The sequence below is a fragment of the Anabrus simplex genome, chromosome 3 (genome assembly GCF_040414725.1).
Source record: "Anabrus simplex isolate iqAnaSimp1 chromosome 3, ASM4041472v1, whole genome shotgun sequence".
NCBI classification, from domain to species: Eukaryota; Metazoa; Arthropoda; class Insecta; order Orthoptera; family Tettigoniidae; genus Anabrus; species Anabrus simplex.
Window position 1 is genome coordinate 333,579,835 of NC_090267.1, and position 26,413 is coordinate 333,606,247.

At 40.1% G+C, this 26,413-nt stretch overlaps 1 protein-coding gene across 6 annotated transcripts in view; it reads right to left on the minus strand.

The window, feature by feature from the left end:
* Positions 1-23,897, minus strand: part of exd (extradenticle) — a 706,865-nt gene extending 682,968 nt beyond the window's left edge. For 3 of the 6 annotated variants that reach the window (XM_067143186.2, XM_067143187.2, XM_067143188.2), the window contains exons 1-2: positions 23,157-23,897; positions 21,950-22,023 (exon numbers count right to left, since the gene is read on the minus strand). In XM_067143186.2, coding sequence (XP_066999287.1) covers positions 21,950-22,023; positions 23,157-23,353 — 271 coding nt within the window. In that variant the 5' untranslated portion in view covers positions 23,354-23,897. The remainder of the gene's footprint in view (positions 1-21,949; positions 22,024-23,156) is intronic. The other 3 variants (XM_067143189.2, XM_067143190.2, XM_067143191.2) reach the window with 2 other exon arrangements.
* Between the last annotated feature and the right edge of the window lie 2,516 nt (positions 23,898-26,413).

Below are 26,413 nucleotides of genomic sequence, written 5' to 3' on the forward strand. Positions count from 1 at the left end.
AAGATATCCCCAGCATGTTTCTAGAGTGAACATGTTTGAGTTATCAGTCCATAGACTGGTTTGATACAGCTCCCCATGCCACCCTATCATGCGCTTTTTCATTTCTACATAACTACTACATTCTATATCTGCTCTAATCTGCTTGTCATATTCGTACCTTGGTCTACCCCTACCGTTCCTACCACCTACACTTCCCTCAAAAACCAACTGTACATGAACTGGGAGTCTTAAGATGTGCCCTATCATTCTATTTCTTCTTTTGGTCAAATTTCGCCAAATCTATCTCCTCTCACCAATTCGATTCAGTATCTCTTCAATCTTGATTCTATGTAGCCATCTCACCTTCAGCATTCTTCTGTAACACCACATTTCAAAAGCTTCTATTCTCTTTCTTTCTGAGCTAGTTACTGTATCGTCCATGTTTCACTTCCATACAACGCCACGTTTCAGACGAAAGTCTTCAAAAACATCTTTCTAATTCCTATATCAATGTTCCGGGTGAACACATTTCTTTTTTAAGAAAGGCCTTCCATGCTTGTGCTAGTCTGCATTTTATGTCCACCTTACTTCAGCCATCATTAAGTTATTTTGCTACCCAAGTAACAATAGTAATCTACTTCCTTCAAGATTTCATTTCCTAATCTTCCTGCATCACCTGACTTTGTTCGACCGCACTCAATTTCTTTTGTTTTGGACTTATTTATTTTCATCATGTTTTCCTTCCCCAAGACTCTGTCCATACCATTAAGCAATTTCTCCAGATCTTTTGCAGTCAGATAAAATAACAATATCATCGCCAAATCTCAGGTTTTGATTTCCTCTCCTTGAACTTTGATACCCTTTCCAAATTCCTATTTGATTTATTACCTGTTCTATGTAAACATAGAAAAGGAGAGGGGGCAAATTGCAGCCTGACCTCACTCCTTTCAGGATTGCTGCCTTTTTTTTTTCAAAGCCCTCGATTTTCATCACTGTAGACTGATTTTTGTATAGATTGTAGATAATTCTTTCTCGGTATCTGATCCCGATCACCTTCAAAATATCAAACTGGTTTTTTTTTTGCTAGGGGCTTTACGTCGCACCGACACAGATAGGTCTTATGGCGACGATGGGATAGGAAAGGCCTAGGAGTTGGAAGGAAGCGGCCGTGGCCTTAATTAAGGTACAGCCCCAGCATTTGCCTGGTGTGAAAATGGGAAACCACGGAAAACCATTTTCAGGGCTGCCGATAGTGGGATTCGAACCTACTATCTCCCGGATGCAAGCTCACAGCCGCGCGCCTCTACGCGCACGGCCAACTCGCCCGGTATCAAACAGTTTGGTCCAATCAATTATCGAATGCCTTTTCTAGATCTACGAACGCCATGTACGTGGGCTTGTCTTTCTTAATTAGGTCCTCTAAGATCAGACGTAGTCAGGAGTGTTTCACGTGTTCCCATATTTCTTCTGAAACCAAACTGATCTTCTTCCAACTCTGTTTCAACTTGTCTTTCCATTCTTCTGTAAATGATACATGTTAAAATTTTTCAGGCAAGAGATACTAAACTAATGGTTTTCACACTTGTCAGCACCGGCTTTCTTGGGTATAGGTATAACAATATTCTGCCGAAAATCAGATGGCACTTCTCGTATATCATACATCTTACACACTAAATGGAACAACCTCTCCATGCTGGTTTCTCCTAAGGCAGTCAGTAATTCTGAGGGTATGTCATCAATTCCCGGTGCCTTGTTCCTTCTTGGGTCTCTCAAAGCTCTGTCGAATTCTGGCCTCAAAATTGGGTCTCCCATGTCATCAGCATCAACAGCCTCTTGCTCCAGAACACTATCATCTACTTGTTTCCCTTGATACAACTGTTGGGTATGTTCCTGCCATTTTTCTGACTTGTCTTCTTTCCCTAGAAGTGGTTTTTCATCTGAGCTTTTAATATTCATACACCTACTTTCCCTTTTTCCAAAGGTTTCCTTGATTTTCCTGTATGCACCATCTACCTTTCCTCGGGCCATACAACCTTCAACATCGTTGCACTTCTCTTTCAGCCATTCTTCCTTAGCTGTCCTGCACTTTCTGTCAACTTCATTCTTTATTCGCCTGTATTATTTTCTGTCCTCATTTTTTTGTACTCTTGTACTTTCGTCGTTCGTCAATCAGGTCTAGTATCTCTTCAGTTATCCACTGTTTTAGGTGATTTTTCCTTTCTTCCTAACTGATCTCATTCTTAATGACTGTCCACTCTTCCTCTACAGTGTTTCCTTCAGCCTTCTCATTTAGTCCCTGTGTTACATGTTCCTTGAAACAATCCCTCATACTATTTTCTTTCAACCTGTCTCGATCCCATCTCCTTGCATTCCTTCCTTTCTTCAATTTCTTCAACTTCAGATGGCATTTCATGACCAATAGGTTGTGGTCAGAGTCCACGTCTGTTTCTGGGAAAGTCTTGCAATCCAACGCCTGGTTTCTAAATCTCTGCCTAATCATAATGAAGTCTATTTCGCCAGGTCTCTTCCATGTATACAGGCATCGTTTGTGGTCTTTGAACCAAGTGTTAGCAAGGACTAAATTGTGATCGGTGCAGAATTCAACCAGCCAGCTTCCTCTTTCATTCTTTTGTCCCAATCTGAATTCTCCTACTGCATTACCTTCTCTTCCTTGGCCTGCCACTGCATCCCAGTCTCCCATCACAATTAGATTCTCATCACCTTTACATACTGTATTAAATCTTCTATCTCTTCATATATTCTTTCGATTTCTTAATCATCCGCTGAACTAGTAGGCATATAGACCTGCACTATTGTGGTGGGCATTGGTCTGGTGTCTATCTTGACCACAATAATCCTTTCACTATGCTGGTCATAGTAGCTTACCCGCTGCACTATTTTCTTATTCATTTTTAAAGCTACTCCCGCATTTCCCCTGTTTGATTTTGTGTCGATAATTCTGTAGTCGCCTGAACAGAAATCCTGCTCTTCCTGCCAACGTACTTCACTTACACCAACTACATCTAACTTTAGTCTATCAATCTCCTTTTTCAGATTCTCTAGCCTACCACAACGATCCAAACTTCTAACATTTCACGCTCCGACTCGCATAATTTCAGTATCCACCTTCCGGATGATTGCCCCTGATAGTGTAGTCCCCACGCGGAGATCCGAATGGAAGACAATTTTACCTCCGGAGTATTTTACCCAGGAGGAAGCCATAATCAGTACATCATTCATACAGAAAGAGCTGCATGTCCTCAGGAGTTAGTTACGGCTGTAGTTTTCCCACTGCTTTCAGCCGTGTAGCAATATCAACACAGCTAAGCCATGTTAAGTATTATTACAACAAGACTATATCAAACATCTATTAAAAAAAAATAGACTGCCGCTCTTGCAACTTCCGAAAGGCTGCTACCCCTCTTTCGATGAACTATTCGTTAGTCTGGTCTCTCGACAGACACCCATCCGATATGGTTGCACCTACGGCTCGGCTACCGGCTTGATTGAGACACGCAACCCTCCCCGCCGCGATAAAGTCACATGGTTCATACATACTGAAACCTAAGGAAACACATTTCAGTTTAAGAGCGAAGCACTGCTTGAGCGTAAAATACAATAAGAGGAAGTACAAGCTTGCGTTCGGGAGATGGTGGGTTCGAATCACACCGTCGGTAGCCCTGAAGATGGTTTCCCGCATTTCCCCAAGTTTCACCAAATTCTGGGGCTGTATCTTAATTACTACCACTCACTACCTTCCCAATCCTAGCTCCTGCGTCGCCGAAAACCTTCCACGTATTAAAGCTTCGTTACACCACTAGAAAGAAGAAGTAAAAACCATCAAACACCAAACAATGTACTAAAACACAATCACAGAAAAGCGAAAGTTGCGGAACGGTGTATGGACAAATAAAAAAGAAAGAAAGAAAGACAGACCAAAGAACTATTAAGTCAATACAAAATATTGATAACTAGGGAATCCCTCGAGGTCACCGATTTGAGAACGAAAATACGATCATATATAACAAGTTTGAGGACAGTAGATCAGATCAAATAACTGTATTGGGTCCAATTACTTTTCTCTGGATTTTATATTTCTTTCAGCCACATGTGGGATTCGATTACACAACTTCTCATATTATTATCTCTTTCCTCTATCGCCAGTATTTCTTTATTATCTGGCTCACTCTTGCTCGTTCCTTTTCCGAAAACTAGCTGTTTTCCTTTACTTCTCTTCGGGCAGATCCTTTACCGCCGCAATTTTCGCCTGAACACTTCCGTTTCTTATGTCTTCCGCCTTGATTCCACATTTTTCCAGATTTTGGACTCTTTTCGCCCATGGAACTTGTGTCTTTTTATTCTCCTGAAGGCCAAGATCTTGTTTGCTACTTTTCCCGGTTGAATTCTTTTGATCTGCTCACAGAAAGGCGTTCTTTACTTCAAAGAGGTTGGAAACGCTTCAAATAATTCTGGAATAACTGCGGAATGTTGTTATTTTCATCCACATAATTAAGTAGCTGCCTCTGTGGATCAGCGGTAGAGTGTCGGCCTCTGGATGATCCCAAGATAGCGGGTTCAAACCCGGCAGAGGTAGTCGGATTTTTGAAGGGCGGAAAAAAGTCCATTCGACACTCCATGTCGTACGATGTCGGCATGTAAAAGATCTCTGGTGACACATTTGGTGTTTACCCGACAAAATTCATTAAATCTCAGCCATAAACGCCCAAGAGAGTTTCGGTTTACTCGGTCTGTCATCTAGTGGGGACCTAGAGTAAAACGGAACGTCGAAATTGACGAGCAGACAGCCAGATGGCGTCAAATTGAAATGTCTGCACACGGTAGTTGAGGCCATATGATTATTATTATTATTATTAGTATTATTAGTATTATTATTACATAATTAAGTGATTGTGGTGAATTACGCCCTTAAACATTTTGAGCGCTGAAGAGATTTTTAACCTGAGACCAAAAAAAAAAAAAAAAAACAACTTTCCTTTTCCTACACCAGAAAGGCTTCCAGTTAAATATAGTGGTTAGTAAGTTACGTTTGGAAACCCCTGTTCAACTTCAGAGGGGAAGGGAACTACCCTTGTCCCTGGAGAAATGCTGAACAGCCTTCCAAACCTCAACTTCTCCGCGCACCAACCCCTTCTCTACAGAGATGAACCCGCCTTGCAAAGCAGCGTGAGCAACAAACCTCTACAATAGCACGTGACGTTACAAGCTTTTCAAAATATGACACTAGGAATGATGACAAACTCCTAGACTGGAATATAAAAAGATACGAACCGAACTTCGTATTACGCTTATTAGATCCCATATTAACAAAATAGTAAAGATGACCAAATGTAGAATCCTCCTTAACCACTCAAGCAACACTATTAAAATGGGTCGCAAGGACCAATAAGTCGGACGAACACACGTTTCAAACACCGCGCCCCTTGACTCACATGTTTTAAATAAGAAATCAAACTCTTTTGGTATTTTTTTGAAATTTTAAGCTATTCTCCTACTAATGAACCTCAAAATTAAACCCCTAAAAGGGGTCGTCTGTTATGAAAGGAGGCACCCCCTCAAAATTTCAAAACAAAATAAGCAAAGAGGGGGTTCATTCTCTGACGGGAGGCAAAATACTGCCTCTAAACCAGATCGATTTTCTCCCACCAATAGAGTAAACATTTTTTCCGACTCATCGGGTATTCTCGGAAACAGATAGGAAAAAGGGCAGTTTTCGCTCTGGGATTCTCATTTAAAAGCCCCAAGCAAAGGCAAGCAAACGCGAAATATCAGGTATTCCGAACCTACACAGTGTAATAGGGAACATGCATGATCTGGGGTTTTAATTAAAAATATGCTAATCTGATTCAAAATTGCATGCAGAATTCAAAAATGTGATCAGAATGTACAAATAATAACTCCAAACATGATAAAAATCTACGAAAATGTCACGTCACGCAAGTACGCGATCTCATTGGCCTGACGTCATCGTACAGGTTGACTGAATTAGCAGACGAAATTAACACATAGTGTGCTGTGAGAAGCACGATACACTTCGCGTATTTCTACTTTACGTTAGTGTCTAGTATGGTTAAATTCGAGGTCTATACATTGGATAATAATCTGAGTGGTATATTTTAGACTTAAAATGAATCCTGCGCAGACAGTGAGGCAGAAAACTTATAAATGGTGTAGAGTTCCGATGTGCAATAGCACATCGCATACCATACCAAACAAATTGTTTATAAACATTCGAAAGACGCTAAAACTAGGGAGAAATGGATTTTGGCGAGCTGGAGAAATGCTGGTGATATATCGGAAAAGTCTACAGTTTATTTTTTTGAAGATTTTAACGTAAGATGAATTTGTTTGAATTTTCAAATCACTTTTCCATGTCAGCTGTTCTAGTGGTAAAACTTTAAATTTTAATGTATGATGCTTTATTTAAATGCTTCAATTACATCTTGGAATATGAAAGTAATAAACACCGAGCGAGTTGGCCGTGCGTGTAGAGGCGCGCGGCTGTGAGCTTGCATCCGGGAGATAGTAGGTTCGAATCCCACTATCGGCAGCCCTGAAGATGGTTTTCCGTGGTTTTCCATTTTCACGCCAGGCAAATGCTGGGGCTGTACCTTAATTAAGGCCACGGCCGCTTCCTTCCAACTCCTAGGCCTTTCCTATCCCATCGTCGCCATAAGACCTATCTGTGTCGGTGCGACGTAAAGCCCGTAGCAAAAAAAAAAAAAGTAATAAACAGTGCATTAAATAATGCTGATTATTAAAGTATTCTCCAAACCTAACCTATGTTTTGTGTGATCCATGTCAAGATAATAAATCAAAGGGGTTATGAACCATTTTGACAGCTCTAATTCTACCAATATATCTTGGCATGGGACAGTTATGTATGTCTTTATTGAAGAGCTTAATTGGTAAAGAAATTTAGTCTATATCTAAATAGGCTACTCTATAATGTAACAAAGAATAGGCGTGTACACCATGAAAGGAAACAACGTGAATTTAACAAATGTATAACTCTACACAAAACCAATGCTTGTCTGTTGGGGTCTTATAAGTTAACAATGCTCAATTATAATAATTATCATAATATTAATGAAATAAATAACATAATTGCACACAGGTGAAAATAGTGACGTAGGTGTTTAAAATATTATCCAACTTAGCCTAAGTTTTAGGTTATACAAGCCAAGTCAATAAACCGAAGGGTAAAAATACCGCGCGAGTTGGCCGTGCGGTTAGGAGCGCGCAGCTGTGAGGTCGCATCCGGGAGATAGTGGGTTTTGAACCCCACTGCCGGCAGCCCTGAAGATGGTTTTCCGTGGTTTCCCATTTTCACACCAGGCAAATGCTGAGGCTGTACCTAAGGCCACGGCCGCTTTGTTCCCATTCCTAGGCCTTTCCTGTCCCATCGTTGCCATAAAACCTATATGTGACGGTGTGACGTAAAGCAAACAGAAAAAAAAAAAAAAAAGTAAAAGTCACAGCACCCAAAGTCATTCCTGTATTGAGCGACTAAAATGTCACCAGGACACTTTTCTTTCCTGATATGCTCAGCTTGTTAAAAGCCAAATGTAATTAATGTTACTGGCTTCACGCCCCGCTAACTACTTCTACGATTTTCGGAGACGCCGATGTGCAGGAATTTAGTCCTGCAGGAGTTATTTTACGTGCCAGTAAATCTACCGACACGAGGCTGACGTATTTGAGCACCTTCAACTACCACCGGACTGAACCAGGATCGAACCTGCCAAGTTGGGGTCAGAAGGCCAGCACCTCAACAGTCTGAACCACTCAGCCCGACTTGTGAAAACTAGATGAAGTCATATTTATCTTTATCATGTTTAACTTTTTCCCTCCACAAAGATATTTAATTCTCTTTCATGGGCCCCGGAAGTGGGTAGGCCAGTTGTCCCAACCATAAATAGATATTTTTTTGGGAATGATAGATTATAGCCCTATAGTACTATGATCTTTCTTTCTTTCCTTCTTTCTTTCTTTTTAATCAGTTTATCCTTCAGGGTTGGTTTTCTCTCGGACTCAGCGAGGGATTTCACCCCTACCGCTTCAAGGGCAATGTCCTGGAACGTGAGACTTTGGGTATGGTGATGAAACTGGTGAGGAGGGCCATTACCTCGCCCAGGAGGCCTCACCTGTTATGCTCAACAGGGGCCTTGTTGGAGGATGGGAGGATCGGAAGGGATAGACAAGGAAGAGGGAAGGAAACGGCCCTGGCCTTAGGTGCCTGGAGGAGAAGTAGGAAAATACGAAAAACCACTTCGAGGATGGCTGAGGTGGGATTCGAAACCCTTCTACTCAGTTGACCTCCCGAGGCTGAGTAGACCCCGTTCCAGCCCTCGTACTATTTGTTTTCAACTTTCATGGCAGAGCCGGGAATCGAAACCGGGCCTCCGGGAGTGGCACACATTAACCACTACACCACAGAAGCGGACTAGTACTATAATGCTACCTATATGTTTATATTAGTGCTGAAATCCGATTTCTTACTTTACTAATGCTGAAAGCCCGAAAATGTAATGTTATTCTTTAATAGGGGAATCAGTCTAGAAGGAAATGTTGAAAGTGATGTGATATCTATCCAGGTTCGTTGTTATCCTAATACTATGGGTTACAGTACATTGCACGTATATAAAAGACGCCACTTACAAACTTGCTTGTTATCCGCGAATTTCTGCGGCCACAAAAGTCACTATGTTTCAAGAATGATGACATTTACACATGATAGATTGTCTGATTGTGCTGTTTTGAACCTTTCTTCTGTCATTTTGAAGTTATTCGCGATCATGAATAATAAACAATCGGCTTTTAGCAACGGCTGATGCACAACGGCTGGTAGAGCTCCATGCGGTACTGGATCGTGACGTCACAGCGCGCCGCTTACGTCAGAGGCCGTTTCACTCGCCTTGCGGAAAGGCACTATTAAATATTTTTTTAATGGTAGAAAACAAGGCAACATACCACAATGTAATACGTTTACGTACTATTTCATTGGTGTACTTTTCAAAAAAAATATTTTTGAAAATGATGCATGTTCCCAAATAAGACTTTCACAATTAGAAAATGGCTCAGAATCATCACTGTATTAGGCAGATTTGTACTCAAGCGACCTACAGGAAGGTTAAAGAAGAGAATGAACACACAATCGAGATCAGATTCAGATACCGATGAGAAGGAACCATGCAGTCACGCACATATACTATTATGACTGTGGAAGGCACGGAGAATTTAACGGTTAGGAAGCCAGGCCTCTTGTCCAGAATGACCAAGATTCGATAGTGGTTAACTGCCTTACTAGACGCAAATAGCATCAGACATCATTCCCTTGATACATCCTTATTTATGGAATGGTTTTTAGTGCCGGAAGGGTCCGAGGACATATTCGGTTCGCCGGATGGAGGTCTTTCTATTTGACACCCATAGGTGACCTGTGCGACTGGGTGCGAGATGATACAAGTGAGGTAATGAGAGGGTGTACACGGTGTACTAGATTGTTGTCGAATAACAAGCTGTCTTCTCAAGTCTTAACGTCCTCATCAGACGGACAAATCACCATCAACAGCGTCATGTGATGCCCGCAGTCCATATGAACACCGCGGAGCACCAACGGAACTCGAACCGACTAATCACGATGTCAGACCATTGATGTGACGCTTTAACGATTATGGCAGCAGGCGGGGTAAATAAAGGGAGGATTACTACTCACATCACCTACATTCCCTACACTCGAGGTTGTGGCACTGGTTTAACATCGTATTATATCATACACTCGACCGATGTAGCTCGGGTGCTGAGACGTTGGCTTCGTAACTGAGCTAGCTGAACCTGCTGGTTCGAGCCCGGCTTAGGGTGCGTGTGAGCGTTTTTTGTTTTGTTTTGCGTGATTTGCGTGTCTAATTATTCTGAAACTTAGGCCTGTATGTATACGAGACCCCACATATGAGCATCTCCAGAACGCAAGCCTACAAGTACACGACCCATATTATACAGGCAACTCGCTGGGTTGGAGGTTGTAATGCATAGCAAATATTAATAAATGGCCCAAGGTCCATCACAGAGGTACGCTGTCCCTACGTCCTTTGCAACATTAAAGTTTTAGAGGTTCCCTAGTTTTGCAATAGCAGTCTAATAAAAAAGGGATGTTAATACTGAGCTGTAAGTAAGCATCAATGTTAATAATAATAATAATATTGGCTTTATGTCCCACTAACTACTTTTACGGTTTTCCGAGACCCCGATGTGCCGGAATTTAGTCCCGCAGAAGTTCGATTACGTGCCAGTAAATCTACCGACACGAGGCTGACGTATCTGAGCACCTTCAAAGACCACTGGATTGAGCCAGGATAGAACCTGCCAAGTTGGGGTCAGAAGGCCAGCGCCTCAACTGTCCGAACTACTCAGCCCGGCAGTTTTCGGTCAGCAAGCCTCTGTGAATTAACTAAGTGCCTCCACTATCCTCTCATTTCAACCACCTCTGTGGTCTCGTTTAGTTCCACATCCAAATAATCAAAAACTGAGTGTAACCACTGTCACATTGGTAACCTTGCGTTTCTCTTACCTTTCCAAGGCTGAATCAATTATCTCCTATGTAGCTATCTTCCTCCATCTGCCTTGCATGACCCCACAACCAAAGCAGGTTCACACGCAAGGCTTCATCCGAGTTCATTTCTATCTTAGCTTTTCTCCCCCCTCACCTTAAGTTCCCTCTTACCACTGTTCCCATTTGCATTAGCAATCATCCTCGCTACTTTCATGTCTGTACCTTCCAACTTACGAATAAAATGACATGGGTTCACTCAACCTTCACTCCCGTACATCAAACGCGGTCTGAAAATACACCGATGTAGAGATAGTTTCGCCCGAGAGCTCATTTCTTTCCATTCTTCTTTCATATTCCGCATCTGACATTCAGAAATAACAGTAAGAACTTTCGGATCTTACAAAGAGAAAATAAAAATAACTCAAAGGATCATAGACTGGACTAAATAGAACACTTCCAGAATCTCACATCTGACTTAGGCTACACTAACCATTTCGCTTGCAATTCGGTAATTTACCAGCGGATGAAAATACCTCGCAATGTGCAAATCTTCATTACAATACTCCATGAATGTTCAGATTTTTATCTGTGAACAAATATTCATCCTTTCAAAATGAACAAAAGAAATCTGACGGGAGTGACGGTACCCGCTGCCGTAAAACTGTCCAGAGCACGCCAGTACCATACGGTTCCTGTACTAAGAGACTGTCTTTATAACTAACTGGAGGCACTTCCATCTACCACCCTTAGGATAATAATAATAATAATAATAATAATAATAATAATAATAATAATAATAATAATAATAACAATACCTACCTACCTACCTTTGGGTGAGCTATGGCAAACAACGGAGCTATTTGGGTTGGAACAGATTGACTTCAATGAAACTTGGGTGAATGATCAATTAACATATATTAAATGGTAATAATAGCTTTACCGTAAAATCAACGTGCACACAGTCGCGAGCGACAGTAAGCAAAACACCGGCTGTGTTATTGATCCAACAATGAGGTTTGAGGGTCTTCAAAGGCGAAGTAAGTTTATTTTGGAAAGCAGAGACACTATGAACTGTTCTAAATACTTTGAAGTTAAGTATCACATATCCGCCAGTTGCTGGGATGTGATTGAGTCGCTGCGCGAGGATGTCACAACATTTTCAGTTTGTTTTGGTATTCTTGTTTCGTTTTTGAAAGACATTTGTTTAGATATTTTATGTAATTTATTGCCAATATTGTAAATTTATAACCGTTAGGCAGGCTCTAATTTTTGAATAAATATAACTGAGTCGAAACAGAAAAGAAATGGCTTCAGATATCACTCACACAAAATAATAAATCAAAGTGTAAAACACCACTTATACGGTATTTGCAAGGAAAAATAAAGTTTTCCTCGTCGGGGATAGCTGTACAACAGGGAAATTTCAGAACTCACCTCATTTTAACCTATAAATACTGTATGAAATATCTGAATCAATCAATCACTACTGATCTGCATTTAGGGCAGTCGCCCAGGTGGCAGATTCCCTATCTGTTGTTTTCCTAGCCTTTTCTTAAACGATTGCAAAGAAATTGGAAATTTATTGAACATCTCCCTTGGTAAGTTATTCCTATCCCTAACTCCCCTTCCTATAAACGAATATTTGCCCCCAATTTGTCCTCTTGAATTCCAACTTTATCTTCATATTGTGATCTTTCCTACTTTTAAAGACACCACTCAAACTTATTCGTCTACTTATGTCATTACATGCCATCTTTCCACTGACAGCTCGGAACATACCACTTAGTCGAGCAGCTCGTCTCCTTTCTCCCAAGTCTTCCCAGACCAAACTTTGTAACATTTTTGTAACGTTACTCTTTTGTCGGAAATCACCCAGAACAAATCGAGCTGCTTTTCTTTGGATTTTTTCTAGTTCTTCAATCAAGTAATCCCATACACCAGAACCATATTCTACTTGGGGTCTTACCAGAGACTTATATGGCCTCTCCTTTACATCCTTACTACAACCCCTAAACACCCTCATAACCATGCGCAGAGATCTGTATCCCTTATTTACAATCCCATTTATGTGATTACCCCAATGAAGATCTTCCCTTATATTAACACACAGATATTTACAATGATCCGCAAAAGGAACTTTCACACCATCAACGCAGTAATTAAAACTGAGAGGACTTTTCCTATCTGTGAAACTCACAACCTGACTTAACCCCATTTATCATCATACCATTGCCTACTGTCCATCTCACAACATCAACGAGGTCATTTTGCAGTTGCTCACAATCTTGTAACTTATTTATTACACTGTACAGAATAACATCTGCAAAAAGCATTATCTCTGATTCCACTTCTTTACAACACAATACTATCACTTTGACGCTGTTACCATACGGTACCCCTCGTGGATTTGCTCTGTATCAATTAGATGTTGAAAAGTAGACTGGCATTTAGGAACAGTTAGCCGATGACAACGCACAAAAATCTTGCATTGCGTGTGTACTGCAGGAATATACTGACAGTTCTCATATCCAGTTACATATCGTCCCTGCTCTGGCAAACTAACAAATCTGAAAACTGTCAAAAGGTTAGGAGAGCAGAAAGAAGTTGTGATTACTCATGTCAAATCAATGTTTATATTTAAGTACTGGTTTTATGTGTTAGGCATACAGAATGAGTGCAGATGTGAGACTTTGTCAGAGGGTATACAATATATAAATAACAAAATCTAGACCAGAACTTCAGAACTACAGATTCCTTAGTTAGTCAATTTCGCTAGTTTGCCAGAGCAGGGACGATATAACACATCTACCAAAAATTAGATCTTGATAAGCAAATCACATAAATGGGATTGTAAATAAAAGGTACAGATCTCTGCACATGATTATGAGGGCATTTAGGGGGTGTAATAAGGATGTAAAGGAGAGGACATACAAGTCTCTGATAAGACCCCAACTACAGTACAGTTCCAGTGAATGGGATCCTCATCAGGATTACTTGATTCAAGAACTGGAAAATATCCACAGAAAAGCAGCTCGATTTGTTCTGGGTGATTTCCGACAAAAGAGTAGCGGTACGAAAATGTTGCAAAATTTGGGCTGGGAAGACTTGGAAGAAGGGAGACAAGCTGCTCGACTAATCCGAGCTGTCAGTGGAGAGATGGTGAGGAATTACATTAGTAGACGAACAAGTTTGAGTGGTGTTTTTTTGAAGTAGGAAAGATCACAATATGAAGATAAAATTGGAATTCAAGAGAACAAATTGGGGCAAATATTCGTTTATAGTTAGGGGAGTTAGGGATTGGAATAATTTACCAATGGAGATGTTCAATGAATTCCCAAATTCTTTGCAATCATTTGAGAAAAGGCTAGAAAAACAGCAGATGGGAAATCTGCCACCTGGGCAACTGCTTTGAATGCAGATATCAATGTTGATAGATTGATTGACAACATGAACATAATCTCACACTCTAGAACCCTATTTTACCAACACGTACTATACAGAAAAAATCTTTAAGATTCAAGAGATCTTTCTGGTTATAAGAAATTCCAACAACTGATGGTGGAAAGTAAAATTTCCACACTTCCTAATATAAACTTACAACTTTTGTGATATCTACCAAATGTAACAGAAACTTAAGGAAATGAAACGGAAGAACAATATAAAGTATGGGCTTAAAGAAATTGCTGAATTTTACATTGGGCTTAATGCAAACAAAACAACCTCCACAAGAAGGCATGTAAAATATAATCTAGATATGCATGCTAGGAATGCAACATCCAACTCCTTGACGCTGAAGGCTAACAGGTTACCAGAACTCTACCGCAAAACCAGGTTCAAAACTAACTGAAGCACCAGACTGCAATTTACATATTCTTCCAGTCTAGTGCACAAACAGGCACTTACCTTTATTGCATGCTTCATGTACTAAAAAACTACACTGTTCAGATACCCAAAATTTGAAACCTAGTGCTGATAACAGCTATCCTAGAGCTGTTTACCACCAACTATTCCGTATGCAATCCAGATAAATGCCGAGACAATATTTGTCCCAATTCTACAACCAAACAATTGAAGATTAAATTTCAAATTCTAGCACAGTGCCTACAAAATAACAAGTAATCAGACAAGTTCACAGGTATGCAGGGTTGATGACTGAAGATAATATGAATCAATAGTAAAAAAAAGTGGTAGACTAATAGTGTAAACATGCATCTTTCTCGAATTGGGCCTTCATGAATATAACATTGGTATGCCTTTGTTGCCTAAAAATTATAATATTGGTTTTAGGTCACAGTAACTATTAGGGCTGTCTGAGATTACAAGGTGCTGGAATTCTGTCCTATGAGAAATTGTTTATGTGGCATTAAATGTACCGACATGGTGCTGGTTTATAGGTGCACCTACAAATACTACTGGACTGAGTTAAGATCGAATCTGCCAACTTCGGCTATGAGCTTCTACTGTCTGAGCCACTCACTCCAGACTGCTGGCCAAAGTTGTTGGAGGGTAACAAGTGTTGTCTCCCTGGATAATTTTCTGAGCCAGTCAGTCTAAATTTAATTTATAAAAATGGTACCATTCAATTCAAATAATAACATTCTTTAGGTACTCCAAGCATTGGCATTGTTTTTGTTAAATAACATTTCATGTATGATAAAAAAATACATGCTACTCTGCTACAGAAAACTAAAATGACTAAAAGGGCCTTCAGTGATGTTGAGAGTGAAATGCTTGCCCACACAACTCCATGCAAATTACATTACTCAAAGGATCTCTAACTTAAAGATACAGGATAAGAGACATACCATGCTCAACTTGGTAGAAACTAGCAACAAAGGCACTAAAATTTCATACAAGCAGTTTCATATTTTAACTATATGCCTTCTGTACCAATCTGAAGTGTTGGTACTTGAAAAGTGATTGCATAATAACATTCTTTATTATTTTTACATATGCCTTTGGAACCAGACATTCTTGGTAATTGGACTTTGTTCTTGGGAAATGATTCATATACAGTATGATATTTTTTTATTGCACATGAAAAAAAGCAAAGAACTGTGCGAAAATTAACACTGATCAAGTATTCAAGAAGTCAAACCGAGTGTAGCACACGATAAAGCGCTGGCTTTACGAGCCCAAGTTCGATCCTGCCCGAGTCCGGTGATATTTAAAGGTGTTAAGATACACTAGCCTCGTGTCGATAGATTTACAGTTAGTGTCGGTACATGTAGAAGAACGTTAAAGATCTGCTGTGGGGTAGAATTCCGGCACCTAATGGTCATGCAATGTATAAGTATTTAGTGAGACGTACAACCGAAATAATAAAAATAATTACGACATTACAAGACGGTTATTTTGCCGGAAGCTTTGTACGCCTCAGAAACCGCAGCCCTTGAATGTCACTCTAAAATTATAGAAATTGAAAAACAAGAAAAGAAAATTCTCCGGAAAATTTATGGTCCCACGAGAGAAAATGGAATGTGGATTAAGAGCAGAACAGCGGACCTGACAGGTTCACCATGCCGTACGCAAGAGACGCCTGAAATTCTATGGCCATATCTATAGAATGGACAGTAACAGACTCACCAAAAGATTATTTAAAGTAATCAACTCAAAAAAGTCATCTCCGTACAGGCCATGAACGCCCTTGGAGGGGTGGAAGGTAAAGACTTCCACTATCCGAAACCTCGGCACTTGATGGGGTAGAGTGGTTAGCTCTACGCCCGGCCCCTTTGTCCCCCAGGAATTAACCTGGTACTCCTTTTCGGTGTACGCTGAGTGAACCTCAGGGCCATGTACACCTCCGGAAGTGGAAATCTCGTTTCTTAAAGTTTACGACTTCCTGACGGGGATTCGAACCCACGTCCTTCCGGGCGAACCGAACACGCCTTTACTGCGTCGGCCAGGCAGCCCCTAATCAACTCAAAGAAGGTGAAAATAAACTGGCTACAATAAACTAACGCCGACCGCCAAGAAATGAACATCACGGGCGACATCATAGTAGATCGCGGAGCTTTAACACAATAGTAACCAAGCACAAATTCGTGGAGAAATCTAAAAAGAAAACTGGTAGGAGGTGGTACACTAAACGCAAGATGCAACACAGTGCATTCATGAAGCGATTTTGGGAGGAAAAGAAGGCGAAAAACATCTGGCCAACGAACAAGTTCAAACGCGCTCTTTGAATGGGCATAACGAAGAAAGAAAATAATAAATAATAAACTCCAACTTTCCAGTCAGTCATATAATGGAATGTGTCAGAGTGCCTCCGACTTGATAGGTTGGACCTAAAAGGAAACTTCAGCCTAGAAGATAATCTATTATAATCCTGCATATCGATCATGTAAGAAAAGGCTAGGAAAACAACAGATAGGGAATCTGCCATCTGGGCGACTGTCCAAAATGCAGATCAGTATTGACTGATTGATTTATTCAGATAGGGTAGTTCAACACATCCGTTGAACGCGTAGTATTCTTTTAGAGGGATGTACAGCACCCAAACATGTAATGCGAGTCATTACGCACCACCAGCTGAATTTCTCGTACGACCTGGATTGGGGATAAGCTCCAAAGGAGCAAGAGTGCCCAGACTTGTAGGCAGGGAGTTTTGCCGCGGGAAATTCCTCAGAGTAATACTGTGAAAGACACGAATTAATTGAATGAATCAGAAGCATCTATCGGTGTGTACAACGCCATTTTTTCTGACAAATCTCCTATGATAAGAGTTCCAGATAGGGAAAGTAGAGGTGTTCTAAAAATGGAAAACAGGATTCTTGGCGCTGGACTGTCACAGAAGAAAGCTTCATAACAAAACTTTAAAAAAGAGAATAAACCAGCAGAATTTCTCGTACGATTAGGGAGGGGGAGGGGAAGGAGGAGGTAAGCACTAATGAAGCAAGAGTGCCTAGACTGTACGCAGCGAGTATTGCCGCGTTTTTTTTTTTTTTTTTTTTTTTACAATGGGCCTCCCAGTAGACAACTGGAGGAACTATTTTCCATTTCACCAATAGGCGGAAATGTAAAAATTATATGACCTATGAACACAGAAGCTTCATGCTAATATACGAATTGCGGCTTAAAACAGCACCTAAACATGTGGTCGCAAATCAAGAAGGAAAAAAAAACCTCCAACACAATTTATACAACACTACTCATTCATACCGGGAGCAACATACCGGTAGGTTAGTTATACAGTACTTGAATATTAGTGTGAAACATATCTTCAACGGCCAAAACTGGTTTCCTTGAAACAATGAACAATATTCCTGGAACATATTTTTTAACTCAAAGTACGTAAAAAAGCACGGTGGAAATTATTACTTATATTCTCAAAACTATCGCTACGATCTGTGGACGGCAGATGGAGAAGTTTCATAAAATGTAAGTTACTGCACATAACCAAATCAGCGTATGTTACATATCGTCGTTGCGCCTTGAAATACCGTTATGTGACAACGATGTCGGAGAAATACTGACCCGCAGCACGTGTACCACCTAGAACGAAAATTCGTTCATGCAATACCAAACCTTTCTGGTCAGAGTTCAACGCCGAAATATACCACACAGCGGTCTTTTTTAGGCGCAACGACGATATATACAATTTTACACCTTAGCATTACTGTATATAACTCTTGTGAATAATCTCATTAACACATATCGTAGCTTACAAATACACACAGAGCGAGTGGGTGTGTTACTGTTTACACGGGTTTTAAGGCCCTTTAGAGCCTTGACATGCGGCAGAATTGTTGTAAAGGTATTTAACACATGACATCTGATTTCCCGAGTCGAGCAAGGCTTATAACAAAAATGTGCGAAGACGAATGGACTTCGTGGAAAACCGATGGAACATCATCAGAAACAATGGAAGACTTCAACAAGGTACTTTTTTTTTTAACAAGCTGCTTTACGTCGCACCGACAGAGATAGGTCTTATGACGACGATGGGATAGGAAAGGGCTAGGAGTGGGAAGGAAGCGGCCGTGGCCTTAATTAAGGTACAGCCCCAGCATTTGCCTGATGTGAAAATGGGAAACCACGGAAAACCATCTTCAGAGCAGCCGACAGTGGGGTTCGAACCCACTATGTCCCGAATACTGGATACTGGCCGCACTTAAGCGACTGCAGCTATCGAGCTCGGTTCAACAAAGTACAATACCATTGCCACGTGAATATCACGTTTGAGACTGACAAACGCGAAGGTTTACAATGTTTGCTTCACAACTTAACAAACAGATAACTTCAATACTGTATGTAATGGATTCGCGACTTTTCAAAGTTTATTGTCTAGGAAAAGTACACAGACAAAGGATGTGAAGTATCGTGCCAGGCTCAGGAGTTTAGATCGTTAAGTACAGTAGAGTCTCGATTATCCGACTTAAACGGGACCTGGAGTACGTCGGATCACCGAAAATGTCGGATAATACGGAATAACTTTGAAAATGAACTAAAACAAACAGATAGGCTATACTGTATTATGTACTATGTTTTACGGGACTATATTTATTGACTTATTAATTCAATTGTACGTAGATGCAGTACTCTTTCCTTACTTCGCTTGTAGGCAGGTGCAGACGTCTTGGCTTGGGCTGCAAGAGTTTTGATGTCAGCATCTTTAAATTCAGCCCAGTCTCATCGCAATTAAAAATCTGATCACCGGATAATCCTTCAGCAAGAATTATTTCTTGAAATTGTCTTTTAAATTTCACAACCTCATCGGATTTAGCTGACAGTTTTTCTCCACAGATATTAAGCTGCCCAATGCCGTACCGTTTTTTCCACCGATCAAGCCACCCAGCACGAGCAGTAAAATTAGGGTCCCTTTAGTAAACTCCTTCTGGATATACACCGCCATTTCTTGCAGAATGGGGCCAGATATTGACAAGCCCTTTGCCTGGTTTTTAGTGAACCAAAGAAATAGTGCTTCACTTACTTTTTCGTACTCACATTTTTCATTGTTTTTTTCTAATTTTCAGTGCATCACTTGTTGCTCTGGTAGAGCACCACTTTTCAATTTATTCCCTCGTATGTTTTCAGTCTCCCACTGTAACACGTCCAACACCATAATCTGAAGCCATTTTTTGGAGAGTTTCCCCTTTGTCCAGTCTCTTTAACCCACTCTATTTATCTTCCACAGAAACAATCAGTTTCTTACGTTTACTCGCCATACTCACAGAGGATATGAAAACTATAACATCCGCACCCAACCAATACTACATTGAACAATCCTACCACATGACTGCCAGTGCTTGTCCCACAGTCGCACCCTCCACACGCCGTGTCCCAGAATTGCATCCACCTAAAGTTCAAATTAAGACTACCAGTGTCGGATAACACGGAGTGTCGGATAAGCGAAGGTCGGATGAGCGAGACTCTACTGTATAGCCCTGGCCTTCTGAGTTGGTTCAGTCGGGTGGAACTTGAAGGCGCTCAAATACGCCAGCCTCGTGTCGGTAGATTTACCGGCACGTAAAAGAACTCATATGGAACAACAATTTCAGCACCCGGCGAAAAAACCGTATAAGAGGTCGGTGGGACTAAAACCAAGACATTATTATTATTATTATTATTATTATTGAAATCTTGTATTTTTAGACCGTGGGCTGATGTTCTAGATGTTAGGCTCCTTTAAGCAACAAGCATTTTTAGACCGTAATCTTGAATAGTCTCACCCTGCATCAATTCAATGCTGCAGACAAATAAGATTAAAGAGCTATCAAAGATAATTTATTTCTCTAGAGTTATTCATTAGGCCTAAATTTAGGGATGTGCATTTTGCATCCGGCCATAAAATCGTGCCCAATAATTTCATCTCGCCTCATTCCCGATCACGTATCAGGAAACGGGACTAAGGGGTAGACATACATTATATAGAGATATACATTTTATACAGAATATTCAAACTGACTTTCACAAGCCTATGAGACCTCTTCCCAGCAAATTCTAAAATTCAATAACTGGCTAGTCAAGTTAGTAAACGCCCACTTAAGCAGACGCTGGGGTGTGCAAATTTAGCCCAGAAAGTAAATTTTAAACTGTCAATAAAACACAGTACCTATACCTCTCTTACACCGAAACACCATTGAGTGCTAATCAACTGTGTTGGGCATTGAGCGGCAAGTTTTCAATATAGGAGGCGAGCACTAAATCAAGGTAAATTATATTGTAAATGGAAGAAGCAGAAGAAAAAACAATGAATTTATAATCTCATTGCAAGTATCTGGCAGAGTGGTGTGCCAAATGTCAGTTGGTGTTTCTGCATTCTATAGCATTCAGATTGATTTCCTTTCCATGGTCCTTGTGAGAAGAAACAATTTGAGTGCAAGAACCCACTGCCCCTACAAAACACAGGATATCCACGTCATTGTAACTCATAATTTTCAATGAAATGGAATGTGCACATTTGTGCATATTTAAATAGTTAGTTCTCCTTGATATACTGTATGAGAGATTTCACTCTTTTTGCACAACTGAGTAGATAGTAATTTTCCAACCTGCATTTCCTCCTTTAAATGTTCAAAATAATTTGAAAACTCTTTGCTTCTGCTACCATTCTTGCAGGTTTTTCAATGTGTATACTCCAAGATAAAAATATCATCATGGAAATACATAATTTTATCACAGGAATATTGTATGAGAATCAATTTCCATTTAAAATGAATGGGACAAATTCTAACACATATGAAATATGCAGAACTATGCTTCCTACAATTAGGTTTAAAAACAAAAGGCATACCTAACAAACTGTTTTTTAAAAACATCCTCCAGTCCTACAGGCTACTACTGGGAAAAGATTGTTGGATTATTTGATAAGATCAGCAAGATACAATGATCATGTACTGTATTATAGCACTTTTACTTTACTGTAATGATGTTACCCTCTGTGCACATCTGTGTGCATTCTGTTCATTGTATAAGCAATGATCCATCCCTATATACCTATGCAATGAGGATTGATGTTTAGTACATGGACTTAATAAAGAACAGTTAGGCCTATTTTAAATCATAGAGTGATGGAAAAGTAAACTGTCTTATACGCAAAATGCAAAGAAGTTACAACTATGCCAGGTAAGAACACCTTCAATATTATTTTTAAAAATACTAAAAGTACTATTAATACTATATAAACAAAGGTACTCTATGGTAGTTGTTCAAAGAGTCAATAAATTGTGAAGTTTGCATAGTGAAACATGTGCTATGTTTTTGGTTCTTAGAAAGGATGAGGGCTTAGATTCAATTGCCTCTTTACTTCATAAATACTAGGCTGCAATAACAAACACTGTCAATAATAGACATATAGTGAAAGTGAAAGAAGAACTGAAGCAAAGAAAGAGAAGAATTCAAATATGCAAGGCATTATAGGCTCTAACAAAAGGGATGTCCCCATATTCTTGAACCTACCTGTCTTTTCCTTAATTTCACACAACACACTGAAAAGGGCAGGCTTCATCCGATGACAGTTGAGTGTGTGTTTCCTAAAAAATGAACAAAATAAAAATTCAGGATTTGTATTTTCAGAGTTTTAAGAGAGAGGGAGATGGCAATGACAATGGGTTAGTTAAGTACTACACATGTACAATTTAATCTAGACATCAAATCAAATTCAGTACCCCAACATTTTGACTTCTGGATCAACACTAAATCCTATCACTGAGGTTTTGCAGCACTAATGGGAAACTTCCAACTGAAGAAGGCAAGAGTTATTCCACTCAAACATGGCTATAATCTAATAGAATATTGATTTCCTTTCTACAAATTAAAGTTTAATCTCTCTAAAAGAACAAGTCATATTTAACCAATGAATTTTAAAATAGCTGCAGTTACTTTGACTCTTTGTTATGGGGTGGAACAGGAATTTAAGGCTGGTGACCTTGTTAAGACAAATACTTTCTTACAACTAATGTACTCCTATCATTATACATTTTTAATTTATAATGGATACAAAATGTAGCTTACATTTTTGTAACAATATTCATTTGCAATTAACTAATTATGTAATATAACAAGGATTTCCAGAAGAACGTGTAGCATAAAAAATTTGCTCAAATTACATCTAAGACTAGATGAACATAAAAATGTACCAATTAAAAAAATTGAACTGGGAGTTAATGAAAGAAACTGGGTTATAAGTCAGTTTCAGAAAAGAAAAATGAAACATTTCGTCCATGTTTCTATAGCGGGCATAGGAAAGCTAGATATTGTGAAATTTAATCCAATAACTCAAAACAAATGTGTTTCACCATAAGTCCTAACAAAATGCAAACGCATATTCAATCAGCTGTCCAGTGCGATTGCAACGTTGCACCGGAAACACATGCACATGGGCCTTTTGTTTACTTTCAAGAAATAGCATATTCCCTGCATCGAAGTCAAACAAATTTGATAAGAATCTCTGTATACGATTCAGGGACATTATTCAATATCAGATAGTTCAGTGCAATACAAAGAAACTCTCCAATTATGATGTCTGTCTGCGGTAGGCCTAAAATCATAGCCATTGCTCCGACAATACAAAGAATTAAACACCGATTTAAAAAAAACCCGTAATGTGCATCATGCAAAATAAGTGAAAGATCATTACAACAAAAAATGAAAAATATTAAATTACCTTGCTTGTGCCTCGTCCAGTGATTGGTCGGTGATGTTCATTATCTGCTGCAGAATTTCTCCGATGTCTTGTTTTCTCGTTTCCTGATCAGGAGTAGTTGGTGCCCCGTGATTGGGATCCACAGGTTGCATCCCATACGGCTGTGCCATCATACCGACCTGTGATCCAGGATGCATCATACGGCTCTGTTCGTCCATACTAGGATTACACTAGATATTAGAATCTTCAGACGTGCACTTGTTTGGTCTTAATAACTCCGACGCCGCCACTAATATTGCCAATTACTGGATAAACACACGACTTAACGGAACAGGCCAAATGAGACACTCAGTCAAGTCACTCGTTGCTATGCTGCAAGTAAAATTTTTTATCGTCACTTACACTAACTACGTTTTGATTCGTTCACAAGCCGACCACATGCGTTCTCCGATTCACTCAGTTCAGAACACTAATAAAATATAGAGTTTGGGCACAATAGTTTTGACAGGCAGGGGGGCACGATTAGGGGAGGAGGGTCGAAGCTCCAACGTTATGCCACTCAAAGTCCGAACGCCATAAAACCTTCAGCCCAAGTGCCATTTAGGGAAGTGAGGCTTTGAAAAGCAGCCAATGAGAATACGAGCTTGCGCGTCTGTTTTCTCCGTGAACACTGCCAATCATGAGGAGCGCCACCTCCCGTAGTGTGAGGGGAGATAGTCGCGCGCACAACTTTCAGTGTGGAATAGTCGTCTGTTTAAACACATTTATGTATGAAACTGATGAAAACCATTACTTTTGGAATAGTGAGAGTCGCAGAATATACATTAACAGCTTCAACAACAAATATAAGTTATTTTCAGCAATACACATAACCAAGTTGGTAATACAGGCCTTTGTGTCACTCTCAGAAGCAATGGAACCGCCCACATGAGAAGCTTCATTCAAGGTCAAATCCAATGCCTATTTATTTCGTTAGTATTGACTTAATTCTCTGAAATTCAGAATAAATATATTAGGAGAGTCCTCCAATTACTATTTCAAAGGGATGTTTCAATGTATATTTGCAAACTCGTGTGTATTACTACAAAATATATGTCCAAAATCAAGTTTTGGCGCCTCATCATGATTTACGTCACCATAAACTAGTGCAATGACAGCCATCATGGCTGACTGGGATGGGCTGTTCGCAATCAAAACAAACCCAACTTCAGTCTTAAGTTTTCTATCAGCTGGTTCAGCACCAAGTTTTACTTAACAAAGTTAGTAGATCTAAATGCTTTCTTGTGCTCACTGTATTCTTTGGAATGAAATATACGAAGAGATTGTCTATAATTCATGAAACTAAGTAAATGAGTGTATTTTCGCAGCTTTATAAAGGATCTGGATTATAAAATGAAATATGTGGTACTTTTTCAAATATTTTAATATATTTAAAGAAACCGAAATTGATATTATGGTTATTCTCTACTGCGATTACTTGAGGTATTGGTGCACTTTTCGTGTTCGCGTGGTTAGGCCTATTTTGTTCATTTATGTATCCCCAGGAAAACTTTGTGTCGACCTTTGTAATGAGCAGTGGTGTTATAATTAATTTTTAAGTGCTGTCAATTGGTTTCATCTTTTGTATCTTATTTGCTGCAAGTAAACAGTGACAAACATATTCCTTACAGTTATGACTGGAAATAGACGCAGTTTATCAGAGGAGGAACTTTTCCTGTCAAATACAGTATATATTTTAAAAAAATAAATAAGTACATATATTTAAAATTCCACGAGAAAATGATATCTGCTGGGTCTGTTTGGAGGTTGCAGTGACCACTTCAGTTGGAGATAGGTTTCTCATGCCATCTTGCGACGCTTAGCTCAACTATAGAGTATTCATGATGGTCGATAGAGTGCGCGGAGTTCTCATATTTTCACAGTCAGCTGGTATTTATTCATTCAGATCCTCTGACTCACTTCATCCGTCACGTGTTGCAAATTTTTTAAAGATTGCTTTCCGGTACTGTCTAGCATTTTATATAATGGATCACAGTACAATTGAAAGGCATTCACAAACATTAAGGATGCATCTGCTTCCGTCATTATTTCGAGGTATGCTTGTCAAGCATTTAAGAAAGGAAATTCATAGCTGATAATTATGTTCAGGACTCCGAATTATTTTAGTGTAGACGAAGGCATCGGGACCGCGCGAGCTGATCCTACAGTTTCTCCTCATAAATATTCTCTACTTTCATCTCTTGTTCATTTTCGTTCCTCAACTCTGAACAATTCTGAGTCGATTCTGAGGGTGTGGACGGGGGCAGTAGAACATAGACAAGATATCCCGTGCCTATCGTAAGAGGTCACTAAAAGGGGTAGCCACATAGTTCTCAACGTGGGAGCGTAGGTGGCCAACCATGAGTGCCCTAGCTGAGCCCGACTTCATTATCACTGACTTGTGTTGGGCTCTTCAATTTCTACATTCATATCCGACCTCCCTTGGCCAATTCTCGTTCTCTTCAGAGCACGACAGTATTAGATTTGCGAAGCCTTTGTGGTCCTTCCCTTTCTTTTGCCAATCGTTCATTTCTTCGAAGGATCGGATTTCTTTTATTTCTCATTAGAGTTAAGGAGAAATGGTTCCCTGGTTGTACTTCCCCTTAAAACAATAACTACCACCATCACCAAAGTTCCTAAGGCCATCTTCTATCTTTTATTTTTCAGTTTTATATTATGCCGGGTTGGGTGGCTCAGACGGTTGAGGCGCTGGCCTTCTAACCCCAACTTGGCAGGTTCGATCCTGGCTCACTCCGGTGGTATTTGAAGGTGCTCGAATACGTCTGACTCGTGTTGGTAGATTTACTGGTACGTAAAAAAACTCCTGCGGGACAGAATTCCAGCACCTCGGCGTCTCCTATCCCCCTGTGGGTGGGAGATGTAGAATAACACCCACGTTGCCCCGTGCCTGTCGTAAGAGGTGACTATAAGGGGCCCCAGGGGCTCTCAAGTTGGGAGCGTGGGTTGGCGACCACGGGGCCTTTAGCTGAGTCCTGGATTTGCTTCCACTTGTGCCAGGCTCCTCACTTTCATCTATCCTATCCAACCTCACATGGTGAACTCTTGTTCTTTTACGACCCCGACGGTATTAGACCACGAGGCCTAGGGACTTTCATTTTCATGCCCCTCGTGGCCCTTGTCTTTGCTTTGGCCGAGACCTTCATTTTTGGAAGTGTCGGATCCCTTCCATTTTTTCTCTGTAGTGTTATATGGAGGATGGTTGCCTAATTCCTCTTAAA